The 22,633-nt window shown below is 47.3% G+C and overlaps 1 protein-coding gene across 3 annotated transcripts in view; it reads left to right on the top strand.

Moving 5' to 3' along the window:
* Positions 1-22,633, top strand: part of stam2 (signal transducing adaptor molecule (SH3 domain and ITAM motif) 2) — a 67,911-nt gene that overhangs the window by 40,555 nt on the left and 4,723 nt on the right. For all 3 annotated transcript variants that reach the window (XM_078403289.1, XM_078403288.1, XM_078403287.1), the window contains 7 exons: positions 1,692-1,884; positions 3,839-3,933; positions 6,908-6,984; positions 9,116-9,203; positions 11,417-11,471; positions 13,351-13,519; positions 20,701-20,840. In XM_078403289.1, the coding sequence (XP_078259415.1) occupies positions 1,692-1,884; positions 3,839-3,933; positions 6,908-6,984; positions 9,116-9,203; positions 11,417-11,471; positions 13,351-13,519; positions 20,701-20,840 (817 nt within the window). The remainder of the gene's footprint in view (positions 1-1,691; positions 1,885-3,838; positions 3,934-6,907; positions 6,985-9,115; positions 9,204-11,416; positions 11,472-13,350; positions 13,520-20,700; positions 20,841-22,633) is intronic.

The following is a 22,633-nucleotide window of genomic DNA, read 5'->3' as shown; positions in this document are numbered from 1 at the left end:
CTTTTGCTCTGAAAGTCGATGGGGATTCATAAGTTCTAGGAGCAGAATTAGGCCGCTCGGCCCAGCAAGTCTATTCCACCTTTCAATGATGGCTGACCTATCTTTCCCTCTCAATCCCCATTCTCCTGCCTTCTCCCCAGAACCCCGAAATCCAGACTAATTAAGAATCTTGTCAATCTCTTCCCTAAAAATACCCAATGACTTGACCTCTACAGCCTTCTGTGGCAATGAGTTCCACAGATTCACCACCCTAAAGAAATTCCTCCTCATCCCCTTTCTATGGGAACGTCCTTTTATTCTGAGGCTGTGCCCTCTGGTCCTGGACCCTTCCTCTAGTGGAAACATCCTCTCCACATCCACTCTATCCAGGCCTTTCACTATTCAGGATTGTATTTTAGTTTACTTTATCAGATAGTTGAAATGATGCAGCAGAATGAGAGGGCATTTTATTGACAATCATATAAAATTGACACCTTCTGACAGGCTGGACAAAGAGAGATTATTTGCACTGTCCCTTTAACCCCCCTCAACTCCATCCAAGGACCTAAACAGTCTTTCCAGGCGAGGCAGAGATTCATCTGCACCTCCTCCAACCTCATCTATTGTATCCGCTGTTCCAGGTGTCAACTTCTCTACATTGGCGAGACCAAACGCAGGCTCGGCTCAGTTTGTCTTAACCTACTTGATCTCCCGGTGGCTCAGCACTTCAACTCCCCCTCCCATTCCCAATCTGGCCTTTCTGTCCTGGGCCTCCTCCATTGTCGGAGTGAGGCCCAGCGCAAATTGGAGGAACAACACCTCGTATTTCGCTTGGGTAGTATACACCTCAGCGGTATGAACATTGCCTTCTCTAACTTCAAATAGCCCTTGCTTTCTCTCTCTATCCCCTCCCCCTTCCCAGTTCTCCCACTAGTCTTCCTGTCTCCGACTACATTCTATCTTTGTCCCCGCCCCCTCCACTGACATCAGTCTGAAGAAGGGTCTTGACCCGAAACGTCACCCATTCCTTCTCTCCCGAGATGCTGCCTGACCCGCTGAGTTACTCCATCATTTTGTGTCTGCCTTTGATTATATCCGCTGGCTGTCTAGTGCCTGACTCATTGACTATCATCCAACCTTTTACAGTCATTCCTATTTTAGTCCCCTTTTTATCCTCCCCAATATTTTCTTCAATTTTAACTAAACCCAACTGTGGACAAGATTATTTATTATGGGAAGAGTTAAACTTCATTCCTTCCTGCTCTTGAAGTTTGTGATACTAGTGCAAGGTTTCTAATATATTCTGGGCGGATGCTGTATAACACATTTTAGTTTAGTTTAGAGATACAGCGCTGAAACAGGCCCTTTGGCCCACCGAGTTTGCACCGACCATCGATCCTTGCACACTTGCACTACACACACCAGGGACAATTTACAATTATACCAAGCCAATCAACCTACAAACCTGTACGTCTTTGGGGTGTGAGAAGAAACCGGAGAAAACCCACGCAGATCACAGGGCGAATGTACAAACTCTCGACAGACAGGCACCCGTAGTCAGGATCGAACCTGGGTCTCTGGTGCTGTAAGGCAGCAACTCCACCTCTGCACCACCATGCCACCCGCATCTCGAATAAGCTAAAATGTAATTGGATTTGAATGACAATGAGGAAAATTTTGTTTCTTAGATTAGCTTTTTTACATTTCCACAGCTATTGAAATTTCTTTACAAGAACAGAAGCATCCACAGACGGAGACAAAATCTTTCTATCCTTCAGCTGAGACCGCGGCGAACTCCCACAGGACTGAGATACGCGGGGTCCGAGCTCTCTACGACTTTGAGGCCGTTGAAGACAATGAGCTAACCTTTAAAGCAGGGGAGATAATAACCATTTTAGATGACAGGTACGTTTGGAACTAACGTGATTTGTCAATCTTGATATTCTTTGAAAGCTTTATTGCAGCTTGTAGAAACGAGGAACTGCAGTGACTGGTTTACCAAAAAAAAAAAAGACAAAGTGCTGGAGTAACTCAGCAGGTCAGGCAGCGTCCTTGGAGAACATGGATAGTTGATGTTTTGGGTTGGGAGCTGATCTGAAGAAGGGTCCTGACCTGAAATGTCACCAATCCAGTCTGACTCTATGGGCTCAATGATACGTTATTGTCACATGTACCTAGGCACAGTGAAATTCTTTGTTTTGCATACAATCCAGTAAAATCATACTATATGTGTATGAAGGAATTGCAGTTGCTGTTAAACCAGCATCTGCACTGCAGTTCCTTCGTACATATATCGTAATCATCGCTATGATTTTGGTGTCTACCAAAGATGGACCAAAATGCTGGAGTAATTCAGCGGGACAGGCAGCAACTGTGGGGAGAAGGAATGGGTGACGTTTCGGGTAGAGACCCTTCTTCAGACTGAAGTATAAGAAAATAATAACTGCAGATCCTGGTACAAATCGAAGGTATTTATTCACAAAATGCTGGAGTAACTCAGCAGGTCAGGCAGCATCTTGGGAGAGAAGGAATGGGTGACGTTTCAGGTCGAGACCCTTCTTCAGACGGATGTCAAGGGGCGGGGCACAAAATGCTGGAGTAACTCAGCGGGTCAGGCAGCATCTCGGGAGAGAAGGAATGGGTGACGTTTCGGGTCGAGACTCTTCTTCAGACTGATGTCATTTCTCTAATGCAACTTGATATTTTTGTGAAGGCTCTCTCTGCTGGACTGGCTGCAAAGTGCCCATCCCTTATTACACATCTTTTCATGTGCTGTACTGTTCTATATTCTTTGTAGATCAACCACGATATCTTTGAATAGTGAAGTGTTTATAAGCTGTTGTGCTCCAGTCCTATCGCTAATCATTCCACTTATAATGTACATATTTTAGGTTGCCTAATTTTTTTTTTAATTGGTAGATTTTTTTTATGAGTTTTGAATGATGATGCTTGTTGTCAAATACCGAAGCTAGTGTGCGGGGATCGCTAGTTAGCACGGACTCGGTGGCCCGAAGGGCCTGTTTCCACGTTGTACCTCTAAGGAGGTTGCACTATTCCATTTAATCTGCAGTTGCTTTTGATGAAGTTTCCTGCATTGAAATGCTTTTATTTCATTTAATGAATAAACTATCCATTCAGACCAAGATTTAGTGTAGTTTGGTTTAGAGATACAGTGCGGAAACAGGCCCTTTCGGCCCACCGGGTCCGCGGCGACCAGCGATCCCCGCATCTCCTAAAAAAAACTGACTCGACCATAAGTGACTTGTAATGTGGGCATCACAATCAAGGAAAACATTTCATGCCCGTCCTACACTGACTGCCCTGCAGGTGTGATGGAGAACTGTGGCCTTGAGCTGTGGTAGACCTTGCGTTCTTAGCTTGGAACATCCACGATTTTTGCCCCAGTGACTGTGAATGTTCGGTGATAACGTTCCAAGCCAGAGTAGAGAGCATCCAGTAAGTAGCGATCCTGTGTCACCTTCCCTTCTAAACCCTGGTAGTTCAGTTTAGTTCAATGTCACGTGTACCGAGGTACTGTGAGAAGCTTTTTTGTCGCATGCTTACCAGTCAGCGGAAAGACTACACATGATTATAACCAAGCCGTCCACAGTGTACAGATACGGGATAAGGGGAATAGTATTTAGTTTAGTTATTGTCACGTGTACCGAGGCACAGTCAAAAGCTTATTTTATGCTTGCTAACCAGTCAGCGGAAAGACAATTCATGATTACAAACGAGCCGTCCACAGTGTACAGATTCGGGATAAAGGGAATGGAGGTAACTATTCGTCCAGAGTAAAAATGTTCCTAACATCCATGCTTCTGTATTTACATTGTACCTGTTCTGCTGTTTTATGTAGTGACCCTAATTGGTGGAAAGGAGAGACCAAAAGAGGTGTTGGGCTTTTCCCTTCCAATTTTGTGTCGACCAGCCTGAATGCAGACCCTGAGCCAGGTAAGCGGAACTGACTCTTCATGTAATTATTGTCTTTACCTCATCGTGGGAAGTCAGTAGGACGTGTGACGGCACAGAGAGACTTGTTTAGTTTAGCTTAGAGATACAGCACGGAAACAGGCCCTTCAGCCCACCGAGCCCGCACCGATCAGTGATCCCCGCACTATCCTACACACTCTATGACAATTTACACTTATACCAAGCCAATTAACCTACCAACCTGCACGTCTTTGGAGTGTGGGAGGAAACCGAAGATCTCGGAGAAAACCAACGCGGTCACAGGGAGAACGTACAAACTCCGTACAGTCAGCACCCTTAGTCGGGATCGTACCTGGGTCTCCGGCGCTGCAAGCGATGTATGGCAGCCACTCTACCGCTGCGCCACCGTGGCCGTCCTGACTAACAATGCTTAAGATTCATGGCTAAGATAAAGATTAAAGCTGACAATAGCCCCCGTATTAGTGGCATGTATATGTTGGTTGCTGCAACTTAAATGCTCTGATAAAAGATACAAAGATGGATTGATTGATAAACCCTCCCCAACAGTGTAGAAATGTTTTGGAAGAAGTTCAATGTTCTGATTCAGACACTCGTGGGATCTTTCTGAATTAAGTAAACATTGTTTAGTTGTTCACCAGGTCAGCATCTATTGGCCATCCCAATTGCCACCTAATCCAAATGGCGACTGAGTTATTTCGGAGTTGGCCCCATCCGTGGGTCTACCTGTCTTCCTAGTTTTTGTTTTTTTCATATCCTCATTAGCAGCCCATAGAGTCTATGCCAGTCCTCAGTGTCACCCTATTCCACCATTTATTTTCTTCAACAATTCATTCTGGGCATGCCTATTAACTCCCCACATCCATCCCTTCCCTGATTCCCCTACCACTCTCCTGTATTTGTGGTGATCCACAGCAGTCAACTAATCTATCAATCCATGCGGTCACAGACTTTACTTTAGAAACATAGAAAATAGTTGCAGGAGGAGGCCATTTGGCCCTTCGAGCCAGCACTGCCATTCATTGTGATCATGGCTGATCATCCACAATCAGTAACCTGTGCCTGCCTTCTCCCCACATCCCTTGATTCCGCTGGCCCCTAGAGCTCTATCTAACTCTCTTTTAAATTCATCCAGTGAATTGGCCTCCACTGCCCTCTGTGGCAGAGAATTCCACAAATTCACAACTCTCTGGGTGAAAAGGGTTTTTCTCACCTCAGTTTTAAATGGTCTCCCCTTTATTCTTAGTCTGTGGCCCTTGGTTCTGGACTCGCCCAACATTGGGAACATTTTTCCTGCATCTAGCTTGTCCAGTCCTTTCATCATTTTATACGTCTCTATAAGATCCCCTCTCATCCTTCTAAACTCCAGTGAATAAAAGCCCAGTCTTTCCAATCTTTCCTCGTATGACAGTCCTGCCATCCCGGGGCTTAACCTTTCTGTAGCAGTGCAAGTGCTTGTCCAAGCCTTGTCTGGTTTGTGTCCTCTCTCCTACTTTAGACTTTAGATTTACAGCATGGAAACGGGCCCTGCGGCCCACCAAGTCCTTGCCAACCAGTGATCACCCCCGTACACTGACCTACACACGCTAGGGTCAATTTTACCAGCTTTCCAAAGCCAATTAACCTGCAAATCTGGGGTAGACATAAAATGCTGGAGTAACTCAGCGGGTCAGGCAGCATCTCGGGAAAGAAGGAATAGGTGACGTTTCGTGTCAAGACCCTTCTTCAGTTTGATGTCGGGGAGGGGGCGGGGCTTCCCGCTCCCTCCCCTGACATCAGTCTGAAGAAGGGTCTCAACCCAAAATGTCACTCATTCCTTCTCTCCTGAGATGCTGCCCGGCACGCTGAGTTACTCCAGCATTTTATGTCTACCTTCGATTTAAACCAGCATCTGCAGTTCTTTCCTGCACAACCTACAAACCTGTACGTCTTTGGAGTGTGGGAGGAAACCGGAGCACCCGGAGAAAACGCACGTGGTCACAGGGAGAATGTGCAAATTCGGTACAGTCAGGATCGAACCCGGGTCTCTGGCGCCGTGAGGCAGCAACTCCACCGCTCCGCCTCTGTACTGCCGTACTTTGTGATTGCCTGAACCAGCTCTCAGACTTGAGATGTAGAAACAAAGAACTGAAGGTGCTGGTTAATACACAAATGGATACAAAGCGCTGGTCTAGTTCAGTTTAGTTTATAGTCACGTGTACACCACAACAGGTCAGGCAGAATCTCTGGAGAACACGGCAGGTGGTGTTTTGGGTTGAGACCCTTCTCCAGTCTGAAGAAAGACAGGTGGTGCCATTTCGGGTCGAGACCCATGTTCTCCAGAGATTCTTCCTGGCCTGTTGAGGTACTCCAGTGCTTTGTATCCTCAGGGCTGAGGTTTCACTCTGAAGTGAGCTTTGCCAGTGGAGCCGTACATGACGTGCATTGAGCAATACGGAGCTTGTACTGAGACCAGCACAGTGGAATAGCCTAGTGCACACCTAAAACTCTGTTGAAAGACTGGAGCGACTAGGCTTATATACACTGGAATTTAGAAGGATGAGAGGAGACCTTATCGAAACGTATATGATTATTAAGGGGTTGGACACGTAAGAGGCAGGAAACATGTTCCCAATGTTGGGGGAGTCCAGAACAAGGGGCCACAGTTTAAGAATAAGGGGTAGGCCATTTAGAACTGAGATGAGGAAAAACTTTTTCAGTCAGAGAGTTGTGAATCTGTGGAATTCTCTGCCTCAGAAGGCAGTGGCGGCCAATTCTCTGAATGCATTCAAGAGAGAGCTAGATAGAGCTCTTAAGGATAGCGGAGTCAGGGGGTATGGGGAGAAGGCAGGAACGGGGTACTGATTGAGAATGATCAGCCATGATCACATTGAATGACGGTGCTGGCTCGAAGGGCCGAATGGCCTCCTCCTGCACCTATTGTCTATTTTCTATTGCAATTACTCGTGTGCATCCATTTGTTCTGTACTGATTCCAGAGAAAGAAGTGGTGCCAGAGGAGCCGACCGTCCAAGAAACCCAGCCTTCTGAGCCTGAGCCAGTCTATATAGATGAGGTATGTGGAATTTGTTTGGATTTCAGTACTTATATTTCCCCCTTCATTTACCTGGGGGAAATGGGTGTTCCCACTGGATGTTGTTCGGCTTCTGGAATCTTTTGACAGGATGCTGCATTTCCCGTATGAACCTTAACGTCAAGCATCAACACAGTGCTCTGTCTTCCACTTCCCTCTTGCATTTACACCCATAGAGTTCCACAGTGTGGAAGCGGGCCCTTTGGCCCAAGTTGCCCATGCCAACAAACGTGACCCATCTGCACTAGTCCTACCTGCCTGCATTTGGCCCATATCCCTCTAAACCTTTCCTGTACATGCATGTACCTGTCCAAATATCATTGTAAATGTTGTAATAGTACCTGCCTCAATGTCCTTTTCTGGCTTTTCGTTTCAGATAGCCACCACTCTCTGTGTGGGAAAAGTTCCTATAAAATCTTTCCCCTTTCACCTTAAACCTATATCTCCTGGATCTTGATTTTCCCTATTCTGAGTAAAAGAAGACCCCATCTATTCCCATCTGATCTTGTACAACTCTATAAGACATAGAAACATAGAAAATAGGTGCAGGAGTAGGCCATTCGGCCCTTTGAGCCTGCACCGCCATTCAATATGATCATGGCTGATCATCCAACTCAGTATCCCGTACCTGCCTTCTCTCCATACCCCCTGATCCCTTTAGCCACAAGGGCCACATCTAACTCCCTCTTAAATATAGCCAATGAACTGGCCTCAACTACCTTCTGTGGCAGAGAATTCCACAGATTCACCACTCTCTGTGTGCAAAAACACTTTCTCATCTCGGTCCTAAAAGACTTCCCCCTTATCCTTAAACTGTGACCCCTTGTTCTGGACTTCCCCAACATCGGGAACAATCTTCCTGCATCTAGCCTGTCCAACCCCTTAAGAATTTTGTAAGTTTCTATAAGATCCCCCCTCAATCTTCTAAATTCCAGCGAGTACAAGCCAACTGCCCCTCATCTTCTTATGCTCCATGGGGTAAGGTCCTAGTCTTCCCAACCTCTCCCTATAGCTCAGGCCCTCGAGTCCTGGCAACATCCTTGCAAATATTTCCTCAATACTCCCACCTCAGTGCCTTCCACTTTGCTGGACCTAGTGCTCTGACCTCGTGAATTTCTTCCCAGAGCTTCCCCCTTGTTCTTTTAACGAGCTCCTTAACTCATGCAAAAGTTTTAGAGTTTAATGTTTAGTTTCGTTTAGAGATACAGCACGGAAATGGGCCCTTCGGCCCACCGAGTCCGCGCCGACCACCGACTCCCGCGCACTTGCAATATCCTACACACACACGCACACACACTAGGCACAATTTAACAACTACACCAAGCCAACTAACCTACAAACCATTACGTCTTTGGAGTGTGGGAGGAAACCGGAGATCGCAGGGAAAACCCACGCAGGTCTCGGGGAGAACGTAAAACTCCGCACAGACAGCACCCGCAGTCAGGATCGAACCCGGTTCTGTGGTGCTGTAAAGCAGCAACTCTACCGCCGCGCCACCGTGCCGCCCCTTTATTAATTTAAATTAAAATATTTATTACTGCGTTGCATTAATGGTCTCCCGTTTTAATCAAGCAGCCACGATCAAATCAGACCAAACTAGACTTTTAAAAGCCGAACTATTCTTTGGGAGAATAATTATGAGAATGGAACAAAAGGTGATGGTTTAGCAGGGAAACGGAAGATCACAATGTGATGCTCAACATCTTGTAGGATTTGGATGACATTTTGATAGAAACATAGAAATGTACAGCACAGTAACGGGCCCTTCGGCCCACGGTGTCTGTGTCGACCCGCTGAGTTACCCCAGTATTTTGACCCAGACCCAACCAAATTTGGATAGTCAGAAATGTGTAGCTCGTGAAAATGTGGTCAGGCAGTATCTCTGGAGAACATGTACAGGAGACATGTTGCAACGGGACCCTGGAGACTGAATGTCACCCGTCCATGTTCTCCAGAGATGCTGCCTGATGACCCGCTGAGTTACTCCATCACGTTGTGTCTTTTTCTTTGTAAACCAGCGTCTGCAGTTCCTTGTGTCTGGAATGTTTAGCCGCGTGGAAGTGTTTGGGTTGGCCATGCTAGTGCCGTGTGTAACATCGTTTTGATTTTGCAGGAAAAGATGGACCAGGTACTACAGCTGCTCCAGAATGCCATTCCCACCGATCAGCGGCCAGACTCGGCCGAACTGCTACATTTAGAAGGTAACCCGCCTTAAGGCAAGGCCGACAGCATAACAAGGACCAGTCTCACCCCAGACACTCCCTCTTCTCGCCTCTCCCATCGGACAAAGGGTACAGAAGTGTGAAAACCCACACGAGTCAGGTCCTTCAGACCGTACGGGTAAGAAGGGTCCCGACCAGAAATGTCACCTATCCATGTCACTGACTTGACCGCTACAGCCTTCTGTAGTAAAGAGGTCCACAGATTTGCCACCCATGGTTACTGGTGACGTGTTTAATAATTACTTCATATTATAGGAGCAGAATTAGGCCGTTTGGCCCATCAAGTCTACTCCGCCATTCAATCATGGCTGACCTATCTTTCGCTCTCAGCCCCATTCTCCTGCCTTCTCCCCATTGCCCTTGACCCACGTACTAATCAAGAATCTATCTCTGCCTTAAAATGTCGATACTTCCTTCTATATGCTACCGCCCATTTCACCCCAGTTAAAACTGCCACAGAAAGTAGTTGAGGCCAGTTCATTGGCTATATTTAAGAGGGAGTTAGATGTGGCCCTTGTGGCTAAAGGGATCAGGGGGTATGGAGAGAAGGCAGGTACGGGATACTGAGTTGGATGATCAGCCATGATCATATTGAATGGCGGTGCAGGTTCGAAGGGCCGAATGGCCTACTCCTGCACCTATTTTCTATGTTCTCCAGAGATGATGCCTGACCTGCTGAGTTACTCCAGCGGTTTGTGTCCCTCCTTGATGGAACTGATAGGACAGAGAGGAGAGAGTTGGTAGCGAGACTAGGATTTCTTTTACTTACTTGTTCACTTGGTCCTGACCCAAAATTTCACCTGTCCATTCCCTCCATAGATGCTGGCTGGACTGCTTGTTACTCCAACATTGCGTTTTCTCACTTTTACATTTGCAATAACCTGAAATATCAACACATTTTCTTCTCTTTAAATATGCTGGTCTACCTGCTGAGCAGGTTTATCCAACGTTCTTTTGGTTTTTCACCTCCCAAGGTCGTTAGTCGCAGACTGAAATTCTCCCTAAAACTCATCAGGCAAGAGGTGCCGAAGTGTACAAACGCACGCGTCCAGATTCGGGGGCAGTTTCTTCCCAGGCAACTGAATCATCCTACTGTCATATGTTGAAAGACTGGAGCGACTAGGCTTGTATACACTGGAATTTAGAAGGATGAGAGGGGATCTTATCGAAACGTATAAGATTATTAAGGGGTTGGACACGTTAGAGGCAGGAAACATGTTCTCAATGTTGGCGGAGTCCAGAACCAGGGGCCACAGTTTAAGAATAAGGGGTAGGCCATTTAGAACGGAGATGAGGAAAAACTTTTTCAGTCAGAGAGTTGTGAATCTGTGGAATTCTCTGCCTCAGAAGGCAGTGGAGGCCAATGCTCTGAATGCATTCAAGAGAGAGCTGGATAGAGCTCTTTAGGAAAGCGGAGTCAGGGGGGTATAGGGAGAAGGCAGGAACGGAGTACTGATTGGGAATGATCAGCTATGATCACATTGAATGGCGGTGCTGGCTCGAAGGGCCGAATGGCCTCCTCCTGCACCTATTGTCTATTGTGTACCTCGACTAGAGAGCAATGCTGAACTACGATCAACCTCATTGGAGACACTCAGACTGTATAATCAGACTTTACTGGACTTTATCTTACACTACATGTTATTCTCGTCGTTCCCTTTATCATGTATCTGTACACTGTGGACGGCTCGATTGTAATCGTGTATCGTGTTTCCGCTGGCTGGTTAGCACGCCACAAAAGCTTTTTGCAGAAGACAATAAACTAAATTCTCAACATTTTTTTAACGAGGATGTTGCCAGGACTCGAGGGGCTGAGCTGTAGGGAGAGGTCGGGCAGGCTGGGACTTGCTTCCATGGAGCACAGGAGGCTGAGGAGTGATCTTATAGAGTTGCATAAAATCATGAGGGGAATAGATTGGGTGAAAGAACAGAGCCTTTTACCCAGAGCAGAGGGGTCAAGAACCAGAGGACATGGGTTTAAGGTGAGATGAATTGCTGATGTTTCAGGTCAAGACCCTATATCTGGTTTGTGGGATTATTTCTTGCAAGCCCCTGACCTTGCAAACACATTAACTGGGTGTGCTGGCAAATTTGTGTCTTTCTCTCTTTCATTTTTTGGCAGTAGACCTGTAGATTTATTTGTCTTGTATCTTCTTCCCCTCCCCCCCCCCACCCCCCCACCCCCCTCCCAGACGTCTGCCAACAAATGGGACCAATTATTGATGAAAAGCTCGAAGAAATAGACAGGTAGGAATCCAAGCCGAAAGAAAACCCCTCTTTCAAATAATCTGTTCCTGACACCTTTCCGTTCGATCGTCTCCTCCATCTCTGGTGCAGCCCACCCATCCTTTGGTGTAGGCCTCCACCTCTCCTCCATCTCTGGTGGGGAAATGAACAAATTGGGGTCAGCAATTGAATTGAATACGTTTATTGGCCAAGTATGTACACATACAAGGAATGTGCCTTGGTGCTCCGCTCGCAAGTAACAACACGAACATACAATAAGCAATTAAGAATATAGCTTAAAAACGTTAAGAATAAAACATTATAGTTCAAACATGTGAATGAAGTAACACACCAGAGCAAAAAAAGGCTACAGACTTTTGGTTGTTGAGTAGAGCTACTACTCGCGGGGGAAAAAGTTGTTTTTATGTCCGGCTGTGGCAGCTTTGACAGTCCGGAGTCGCCTTCCAGAGGGAAGTGTTTCAAAGCGATTGTGGCCAGGGTGAGAGGGGTCAGAGATGATCTTGCCCGCTCGCTTCCTGGCCCTTGCAGTGTACAGATCGTCAATGGGGGGCTGGGGGGGGGGGGGGGGGGGGGGGGGGGGGGGGTGGAGATTGCAGCCAACAACCTTCTCAGCTGATCGAACGATTCGTTGCAGCCTCCGGATGTCATGCTTGATGGCTGAGCTAAACCAGACCATGATGGAGAAGGTGATGGAGAATTGTCCCCTATATCAAGGCTCACATTTGTCCACAGTCATCAGTCAGCCTGTCGGGGGACCTCCTTGCCTGAGGTCATCAGCCGCCAGTGCCAATTTGGTGTCGTCCGCCTCTCCATTTGATGTAGTCCACCTCTCCTCCACCTTTTTGGTGTGGCCCACCTTCCCGCCTTTTTGGTGGGAAGGCCACCGTTGGGAGGTGAAGAAAAATTGGGGCTGTCAACTGTCCCTACACCTGTGCTCACACTTGTATCAGGAAAGCTCCTTGCCCGAGATCATCTAATGCTGGTGACAATTTGGTGCAGCCCATCTTTTTGGTCTCGCCCACCTCCCCTCCACGTTTTGGTGAGTAGGCTACCACTGGTGGGTAAAGAAAAAAAAACAGGACAAATCGGGGTCAGCAACTGCCCCAACATATCGGGGCTCTCACATGTCCCAAGCCATCAGTCTACCCATCAGGGAACTTCCTTCCTTGGAGTCATCTGTCGCCGTCCCCAATTTGTCCTGTTTCTTTTCTTCACTCCCAATCGAGGTTAATCCCTGGGATGGCGGGACTGTCATACGAGGAAAGATTGGGAAGACTGGGCTTGCATTCACCGGAGTTTAGAAGGATGAGAGGGGATCTTAGAGAGACGTATAAAATTGTAAAAGGACTGGACAAGCTAGATGCAGGAAAAAAAATCCCAATGTTGGGGGAATCCAGAACCAGGGGCCACAGTCTAAGAATAAAGAGGAGGCCATTTAAAACTGGGGTGAGAAGAAACTTTTTCATCCAGAGAGTTGTGAATTTGTGGAATTCTCTGCCACAGGAGGCAGTGGAGGCCAATTCACTGGATGGATTTAAAAGAGAGTTAAATGGAGCTCTAAAGGCTAGCGGAATCAAGGGATATGGGGAGAAGGCAGGCACAGGTTACTGATTGTGGATGATCAGCCATAATCACAATGAATGGTGGTGCTGGCTCGAAGGGCCAAATGACCTCTTCCAGCACCTATTTTCTATGTTTCTAATCTGAAGAAGAGTCTCAACCCAAAACGTCACTTGTCCATGTCCTCCAGAGATGCTCCCTGAAGCTGCTGAGTTACTCCAGCACTGTGTCTACCGGTGGTATGCATGATATTTTCTTGCTGCGTGTTCTCTCTATGCAATGTCTGCTTCTCGAATGACCTCTCCGTCCTCTCATTCAGGAAGCACTCTGAGGTGTCGGACCTGAACGTGAAGGTTTTGGAGTCGCTGGAGTTGTACAACAAATTGATGAACGATGTGCCGATGTATTCCTCCATGTATTCCAAGCCTCAGGCTCAGGCTCAGGCTCAGGCCTTCTATGCACAACATGCGGGCTCCGTTCCAATGCAGGTATGCTCCCAAGTGCGGTGAGAAGACTTGTGGCTTTCCTCACGGTAAAGGAGTGGAGGGAAATGTAGCAATGTTGCGGAGGTTAGCGACAGGGCGCACAGTCCTGGGAATCACAGGGAGAACTTCAAAGACGTACAGGTTTGTTGGTTGTTTAGAAACATAGAAACATAGAAAATAGGTGCAGGAGTAGGCCATCCAGCTCAGTAGCCTGTACCTGCCTTCTCTCCATACCCCTGATCCCTTTAGCAAAAAGGGCCACATCTAACTCCCTCTTAAATATAGCCAATGAACTGGCCTCAACTACCTTCTGTGGCAGAGAATTCCACAGACTCACCACTCTCTGTGTGAAGAAATGTTTTCTCATCTCGGTCCTAAAAGACTTCCCCCTTATCCTTAAGCTGTGACCCCTGGTTCTGGACTCCCCCAACATCGGGAACAATCTTCCCGCATTTAGCCTCTCCAACCCCTTAACAATTTTATATGTTTCTATAAGATCCCCCCTCAGTCTTCTAAATTCCAGCGAGTACAAGCCCAGTCTATCCAGTCTTTCCTCATATGTAAGTCCCGCCATCCCAGGGATCAATCTGGTGAACCTTCTCTGTACTCCCTCTAAGGCAAGAACGTCTTTCCTCAGGTTAGGAGACCAAAACTGCACACAATACTCCAGGTGCGGTCTCACCAAGGCCCTGTACAACTGCAGCAGAACCTCCCTGCTCCTAAACTCAAATCCTCTTGCTATGAATGCCAACATACCATTCGCTTTCTTCACTGCCTGCTGCACCTGCATGCTTGCTTTCAATGACTGGTGCACCATGACACCCAGGTCAGGTTGCATCTCCCCTTCTCCCAATCGGTCACCATTCAGGTAATACTCTGCTTTCCTGTTCTTGCCGCCAAAGTGGATAACCTCACATTTATCCACGTTATATTGCATCTGCCATGCATTTGCCCACTCGCCTAATCTATCCAAGTCACTCTGCAGCCTCCTAGCATCCTCCTCGCAGCTAACACTGCCACCCAGCTTCGTGTCATCCGCAAACTTAGAGATGTTGCATTCAATTCCCTCGTCCAAATCATTAATATACACTGTAAATAACTGGGGTCCCAGCACTGAGCCTTGCGGTACCCCACTAGTCACTGCCTGCCATTCCGAAAAGGACCCGTTTATTCCTACTCTTTGCTTCCTGTCCGCCAACCAATTTTCTATCCACCTCAACACTGAACCCTCAATACCGTGTGCTTTAAGTTTGTACACCAATCTCCTATGTGGGACCTTGTCGAAGGCCTTCTGAAAGTCCAGATATAACACATCGACTGGTTCTCCCTTATCCACTCTACTAGTCACATCCTCGAAAAATTCTATAAGATTCGTCAGACATGATTTGCCTTTGGTAAATCCATGCTGACTTTGTCCGATGATTTCACCACTTTCCAAATGTAATGCTATCACATCTTTAATAACTGACTCTAGCATTTTCCCCACTACCGATGTTAGGCTAACTGGTCTATAATTCCCCGTTTTCTCTCTCCCTCCCTTTTTAAAAAGTGGGGTTACATTAGCTACCCTCCAGTCCTCAGGAACTACTCCAGAATCTAAAGAGTTTTGAAAAATTATCACTAATGCATCCACTATTTCTGAGGCTACTTCCTTAAGCACTCTGGGATGCAGCCTATCTGGCCCTGGGGATTTATCTGCCTTTAATCCATTTAATTTACCTAACACCACTTCCCGACTAACCTGGATTTCCCTCAGTTCCTCCATCTCATTAGACCCCCGGTCCCCCGCTATTTCCGGCAGATGGTTTATGTCTTCCTTAGTGAAGACAGAACCAAAGTATTTGTTCAATTGGTCTGCCATCTCCTTGTTCCCTATGATCAATTCACCTGTTTTCGACTGCAAGGGACCTACATTTGCCTTAACTAATCTTTTTCTCTTGACATATCTATAAAAGCTTTTGCACTCTGTTTTTATGTTCCTTGCCAGTTTTCCCTCATAATCTATTTTCCCTTTCCTAATTAAGCCCTTTGTCCTCCTCTGCTGGACTCTGAATTTCTCCCAGTCCTCTGGTATGCTACTTTTTCTGGCTAATCTGTATGCTTCATCTTTTGTTTTAATACTATCCTTGATTTCCCTTGTTAGCCATGGATGCACTACCTTTCCTGGTTTGTTCTTTTGCCAAACTGGGATGAACACTTGTTGTAGTTCATCCATGCGACCTTTAAATGCCTTCCATTGCATGTCCACCGCCAACCCTTTCAGCACCAATCGCCAGTCTATCTTGGACAATTCACGCCTCATACCCTCAAAGTTACCTTTCTTTAAGTTCAGAACACTTGTTTCTGTATCGACTTTGTCACTCTCCATCCTAATGAAGAACTCTACCATATTATGATCACTCTTGCCCAAGGGGCCTCGCACAACAAGACTGCTAACTAACCCTTCCTCATTACTCAATACCCAGTCTAGAATGGCCTGTTCTCTCGTTAGTTCCTCGACATGTTGGTTTAGAAAACCATCTCTCAAACATTCCAAGAAATCCTCTTCCTCAGCACCCCTGCCAGTTTGGTTCACCCAATCTATATGTAGATTGAAGTCACCCATTATAACTGCTGCGCCTTTAGTGCATGCATTTCTAATTTCCTGCTTGATGCCATCCCCAACCTTCCTACTGCTGTTAGGTGGCCTGTACACAACTCCCACTAGCGTTTTCTGCCCCTTAGTGTTTCGTAGCTCTACCCATATCGATTCCACTTCCTCCAAGCTAATGTCCTTCCTTTCCACTGCTTTAATCTCCTCTCTAACCAGTAACGCTACCCCACCTCCTTTTCCTTTCTGTCTATCCCGCCTGAATATAGAATATCCCTGGATGTTGAGCTCCCAGCCTTGGTCACCCTGGAGCCATGTCTCCGTAATCCCAACTATATCATAATCATTAATAACTATCTCCACATTTAATTCATTCACCTTATTACGTATACTCCTTGCATTGAGACAAAGCCTTCAGGCTTGTTTTTACAACTCTCTTACCCCTTGTACGATTATGTTGAAAAGTGGCCCTTTTTGATTTTTGCCCTGGATTTGTCTGCCTGCCACTTTTACTTTTCACCTTGCTACCTGTTGCTTCTACCCTCATTTCACACCCCTCTGTCTCTCTGCTCCAGCTCCCATCCCCCTGCCACATTAGTTTAAATCCTCCCCGACAGCACTAGCAAACACTCCCCCTAGGACATTGGTTCCATTCCAGCTCAGGTGCAGACCGTCCTGTTTGTACTGGCCCCACCTCTCCCAGAACTGGTTCCAATGTCATAAAAATTTGAATCCCTCCCCCTTGCACCATTTTTCAAGCCACGTATTCATCTGAAATATCCTCCTATTCCTACTCTGACTAGCACGTGGCACTGGTAGTAATCCAGAGATTATTACCTTTGAGGTCCTACTTTTTAGTTTATCTCCTAGCTCTCTAAATTCACCTTGTAGGACCTCATCCCGTTTTTTACCTAAATCGTTGGTGCCAACGTGCACCACGACAACTGGCTGCTCCCCCTCCCCCTTCAGAATGTCCTGCAGCCGCTCAGAGATATCCTTGTCCCTTGCACCAGGGAGGCAACATACCATCCTGGAGTCTCGTTTGCGGCCGCAGAAACGCCTATCTATTCCCCTTACAATTGAATCCCCTATCACTATTGCCCTTCCACTCTTTTTCCTCCCCTCTTTTGCCGCAGAGCCACCCACGGTGCCATGAACTTGGCTGCTGCTGCCTTCCCCTGATGAGGCATCTCCCCCAACAGTATCTAAAATGGCATATCTGTTTAGGAGGGAGATGACCGCAGGGGACTCCTGCACTACCTGCCTACCGCTACGCTGGCTAGTGGCCACCCGTTTCCTTTCTGTCCGCTTATCTTTTACTTGTGGTGTGGCCAACTCACTATACGTGCCATCCACGACCTTCTCAGCCTCGTGGATGCTCCAGAATGAGTCCAACCGCAGCTCCAACCGTTCAATGCGGTTTGCGGTGTGCAGGGATCGCTGCTTGGTGCGGACTGGGTAGGCCAAAGGGCCTGTTTCCGCGCTGTATCTCTAAGCCAAGGGGTTCCCAACCTTTTTTGTCCCGTTTACCCCTGGCAACGTTTCGAAAGTAAATTTACCCCCACCCTGTTTTGTTCAGTAATTTGAGTTTACACTTCTACCATAATAAAACAACCGACAAAGGGGAAATTTAAAAATACTGATTGTAACATTATTATTTTGTTCAAATTTACCCCCCTGGGGGTAAGTTTACCCCAGGTTGGGAACCCTTGCTCTAAACTAAACAAAACTTCAGTATGTGATTAATGACCGCGGGAAGTGAAAAGCTAAAAGCCTTGGATTATCTTTGATCGGACTTCACTGGACTTTATCTTGCACTAAACGTTATTCACGTTTTTCCCTTTATCATTTATCTCTATCTAAATGGCTCGATTGTAATCATGCATTGTCTTTCTGCTGACTGGTTGGCGTACAACGAAAGTCTTTTCACTGTACCTCGGCACAGGTGACAATGATCTAAACTAAAAAGATGCTGGATATACCAGATTCTGAGCAGGTCTAGCAGCATCTTTACAGAGAAGCAAATGGGTTAATATTTTGGGTTATTGCAAATGTAAAAGTGAGTAAAAGCCAAAAATGCTGGAGTAACTCAGTGGGTCAGCCAGCATCTGTGGAGGGAGCAGACAGGTGAAAGTTTGGGTCAGGACCAAGTGAACAAGTAAGCAAAAGAATTCCTCTTCCCTCTAACACCTATCTCCTCTCTATTCCATCAGTTCCATCCAGCAGGGAGACAAAGTGCTGGAGTAACTCAGCGGGTCAGGCAGCATCTCTGAAGAACATGGATAGCTAACGTTTCTGGTCAGGTTCTTCTTGCCCTTACAGTCTTAAGGACCCATTCCCAAAACATCACCTATCCATGTTCTCCAGAGGTGCTCCTGACCCCTAAGTTACTCCATCATTTTGTGTCTTTTTTTTGTGTTAATCAGGATCTGTGGGTTCTTTGTGTCTCCCGTCTGAAGAAGGGTGGCCACGTAGAAATGGTCTGTCCATTTCCCTCCACAGATGCTGCCTGGTCCACTGTGTTCTTCCAGCATGGTTTTTTTTCATATCCGTGGTTAATTCTGCAACCAAATCGCCATTATTCGTGCAATATCATCTACACTGTTTTTCCCCAATGATATTTGTAGTAGTTTAGTTTATTGTCACGTGTGCCAAGGTACAGCGAAAGCTTTATTGTTGCCTGTTATTCCAGTCTGCAGAAAGACTATACACGTGCTCCTCATCTTACAATGGGGTTATGTTCCGATAAACCCATCGGAAACAGAAAATATTGTACGTCGAAAATGCATTTAATACACCTGATCGCATGGCTGGCTGGGAGCTGCGGCTCACTGCCGTTTAGTTTGGAGATACAGCGCGTAAACAGGCCCTTTCGGCCCACCGGGTCTGCGCTGACTAGCGATCCCCGCACATCAACACTATCCTACACACACTAGGGACAATTTACACATGCACCAAGCCAATTAACCTACATACCTGTACGTCTTTGAAGTGTGGGAGGAAACCGAAGATCTAGGGGGAAACCCACGCAGGTCACGGGGAGAACGGACAAACTCCGTGCAGACAGCACCCGTAGTCGGGATCGAACCCGGGTCTCCGGTGCTGCATTCGCTGTAAGGCGGGAACTCTACCGCTGCGCCACCATCATAAAGTCAAAATATCGTAAGTCGAAGCATCGCAAGTCTGGGACCGCAGCTATTTACAATATACATTAATGACTTGAGAAGGGATTAAAAGTACCATTAGCAAATTTGCAGATGATACAAAGCTGGGTGGCAGTGTGAACTGTGAGGAAGATGCTATGGGGTTGCAGGGTGACTTGGATAGGTTGTGTTAGTGGGCGGATGCATTGCAAATGCAGTTTAATGTGGATAAGTGTGAGGTTATCCACTTTGGTGGTAAGAATAGGAAGGCAGATTATTATCTGAATGGTGTCAAGTTAGGAAAAGGGGACGTACAATCTGGGTGTCCTAGTGCATCAGGCACTGAAAGGAAGCATGCAGGTAAAGCAGGCAGTGAAGAAAGCCAATGGAATGTTGGCCTACATAACAAGAGGAGTTAAGTATAGGAGCAAAGAGGTCCTTCTGCAGTTGTATAGGGCCCTAGTGAGACCATACCTGGGGTACTGTGTGCAGTTTTGGTCTCCAAATTTGAGGAAGGATATTCTTGCTATTGAGGGCGTGCAGCGTAGGTTTACTACGTTAATTCCCGGAATGGCGGGACTGTCATATGTTGAAAGACTGGAGCGACTAGGCTTGTATACACTGTAATTTAGAAGGATGAAAGGGGATCTTATCGAAACGTATAAGATTATTAAGGGATTGGACACGTTAGAGGCAGGAAGCATGTTCCCAATGTTGGGGGAGTCCAGAACCAGGGGCCATAGTTTAAGAATAAGGGGTAGGCCATTTAGAACGGAGATGAGGAAAAACTTTTTCAGTCAGAGAGTTGTAAATCTGTGGAATTCTCTGCCTCAGAAGGCAGTGGAGGCCAATTCTCCAAATGCATTCAAGAGAGAGCTAGATAGAGCTCTTAAGGATAGCGGAGTCAGGGGATATGGGGAGAAGGCAGGAACGGGGTACTGATTGAGAATGATCAGCCATGATCACATTGAATGGTGGTGCTGGCTCGAAGGGGCCGAATGGCCTACTCGTGCGTCTATTGTCTATAAGTCGAGGAGCATCTGTATATGTTTACTATCAAGCCGTCCTCTGTGTACAGATAAAGTGAAACGTGTTTAGTGCAAGATAAAGTCCGATCAAAGATAGTCCAACGGTCTCCAATGAGATAGATAATAGGTCAGGACCGCTCTCTGGTTGTGGTAGGATGGTTCAGTTGCCTGATAACAGCTGGGACGAAACTGTCCCTGAATCTGGAGGTGTGCGTTTTCACACTTCCGTATCTTTTGCTTGATGGGAGAGGGGAGAAGAGGGAGTGGCCGGGGTGAGACTGGTCCTTGATTATGCTGGTGGCCTTGCCGAGGCAGCATGGAGTGTGGGTGGAGTTGATGGAAGGGAGGTTGGTTTGCGTGATGGTCTGGGCTGCGTTCACGAATGTTGATTTTTCAGCCCTCCTTGCCTTTTGCTCTCCGCAGGTGTACCCGGGACAGTCTCAGACCGCCACCTACATGGCAGCTGGAATCGCCCAGGGCTACAGCATAGGACCTGAACAGATCGGTGCAATGCAATCTCTGCCCCCGAATGCAAACCAGAGCACTCAGGCACCCTATCTAAGGTACAGTCGTGATTAGTGCGGGCGTCAGGGGTTATGGGGAGAAGGCAGGAGAAGGAAAGATAGATCAGCCATGATTGAATGGCGATGTAGACTTATAGACAATAGGTGCAGGAGGAGGCCATTCGGCCCTTCGAGCCAGCGCTGCCATTCAATGTGATCATGGCTGATCATTCTCAATCAGTACCCCGTTCCTGCCTTCTCCCCATACCCCCTTGATGGGCCAAATGGCCCAATTCTGGTCCTATCACTTATCGTAAAGTGATCGTAAAGGATGAACCCCCAAGTGCCATCCGCAAAATAGATTAATTTTCTCGGCTTCTGGCAGAAGTGTACATTTGGGTTTGGCTGTGGTGACACATTCGCACAGTACAGAATAGGAACACAGCCTCAGCACCATGATGTCAAAGTAAACTAACCTCATCTGCCTGCGCGTGATCCATATCTCTCCATTCCCTGCCTGCTCATCTTTCTGTCTAAAAGCCACTTCAATGCCTCTGCCGTGTCTGATTCGACCACTCCATTGGCAGTGCGTTCCCATCACCCGCTGGACACTCACAGCGCCACAGACCCAGGTTCCATCCTGACTTCGGGTGCTGTCTGTGTGGAGTTTGCACGTCTGGCCTGTGACCGCATGTGTTTCCTCCGGGTGCTCCGGTTTCCTCCCACATCCCGGTGGCGCAGCTGCCTCACAGCTCCAGAAACACGGGTTTGATCCTGACTACGGCTGTTGCCTATACATTCTCCGTGTGACTGCGTGGGTGTTCTCCGGGTAATCCGGCTTCCTCCCACAATCCAAAGACGTGCAGGTTTGTAGGTTCATTGGCCTTGGTTGTCCCTAGCGTTTAGGATGTGTGTAGGATACTGCTAGTGTATGGGGTGATTGCAGGGCGGCACGGAATAGGTGGGCCCAAAGGCCTGATCCCAAGCTGCATCTCAACTAAAACTAAAACTAACTAAAATCCCGATGATGTAGGTTAATTGGAATCTGTGTAAATAGTCCCAAGTGGAGTGGATGAGAAAGTGGGATAACACTGAACTAGTGTGTGATCGATGGTCGGCGTGGACTTGGTGGGCTGAAAGGCCTGTTTCCTTGTTGCAGCTCGAAACTGAACGAAATATCTTTAGTCTTTGGCTGCGTTTCGCCAAAGATGGACTCAGCAGAATTCTGGAGTAACTCAGCGGGGCAGGCAGCATCTCTGGAGAGAAAGAATGGGTGACATTGCGGGTCGAGACCTTTCTTCAGGCTGAAAGTCAGGGGAGAGGGAGAAACCCAGAGATATGGAAGGCTAAGGTGTGAAAACGAGAGATCTCCCCAGACTCGCAACCCGAAGAAGGGTTTTGACCCGAAATGTCGCCCATTCCTTCTTTCCAGAGATGCTGCCTGTTCCACTTAGTGTAGTTTAGAGATACAGTATGGAAACAAGCTCTTTGGACCACCGAGTCCGCGCCGACCAGCGATCCCCGCACATTAACACAATCCTACACCCACTTGGGACAATTTTTACATTTCCCAAGCCAATTAACCTACAAACCTGCACTTCTCTGGAATGTGGGAGGAAACTGAAGATCTTGGAGAAAACCCACGTGGAGAGCGTATAAACTCCATGCAGACAGCACCCGTAGTCGGGATGGAACCCGGGTCTCCGGCGCTGCATTCGCCGTAAGGCGGCAACTCTACCGTTGCGCCACCGTGACCGCCCCGGGTTACTCCACCATTTTGCGCCCCGTCTTTGGTGTCAGTCAGCATCTGCAGTTCCTTCCTCGTGCTAACGTTAACTCGACTTTATTTTTGT

Source organism: Rhinoraja longicauda, chromosome 8, assembly GCF_053455715.1.
Source record: "Rhinoraja longicauda isolate Sanriku21f chromosome 8, sRhiLon1.1, whole genome shotgun sequence".
Lineage (NCBI taxonomy): Eukaryota > Metazoa > Chordata > Chondrichthyes > Rajiformes > Arhynchobatidae > Rhinoraja > Rhinoraja longicauda.
This window is presented reverse-complemented; position numbering and strand designations above follow the sequence as displayed.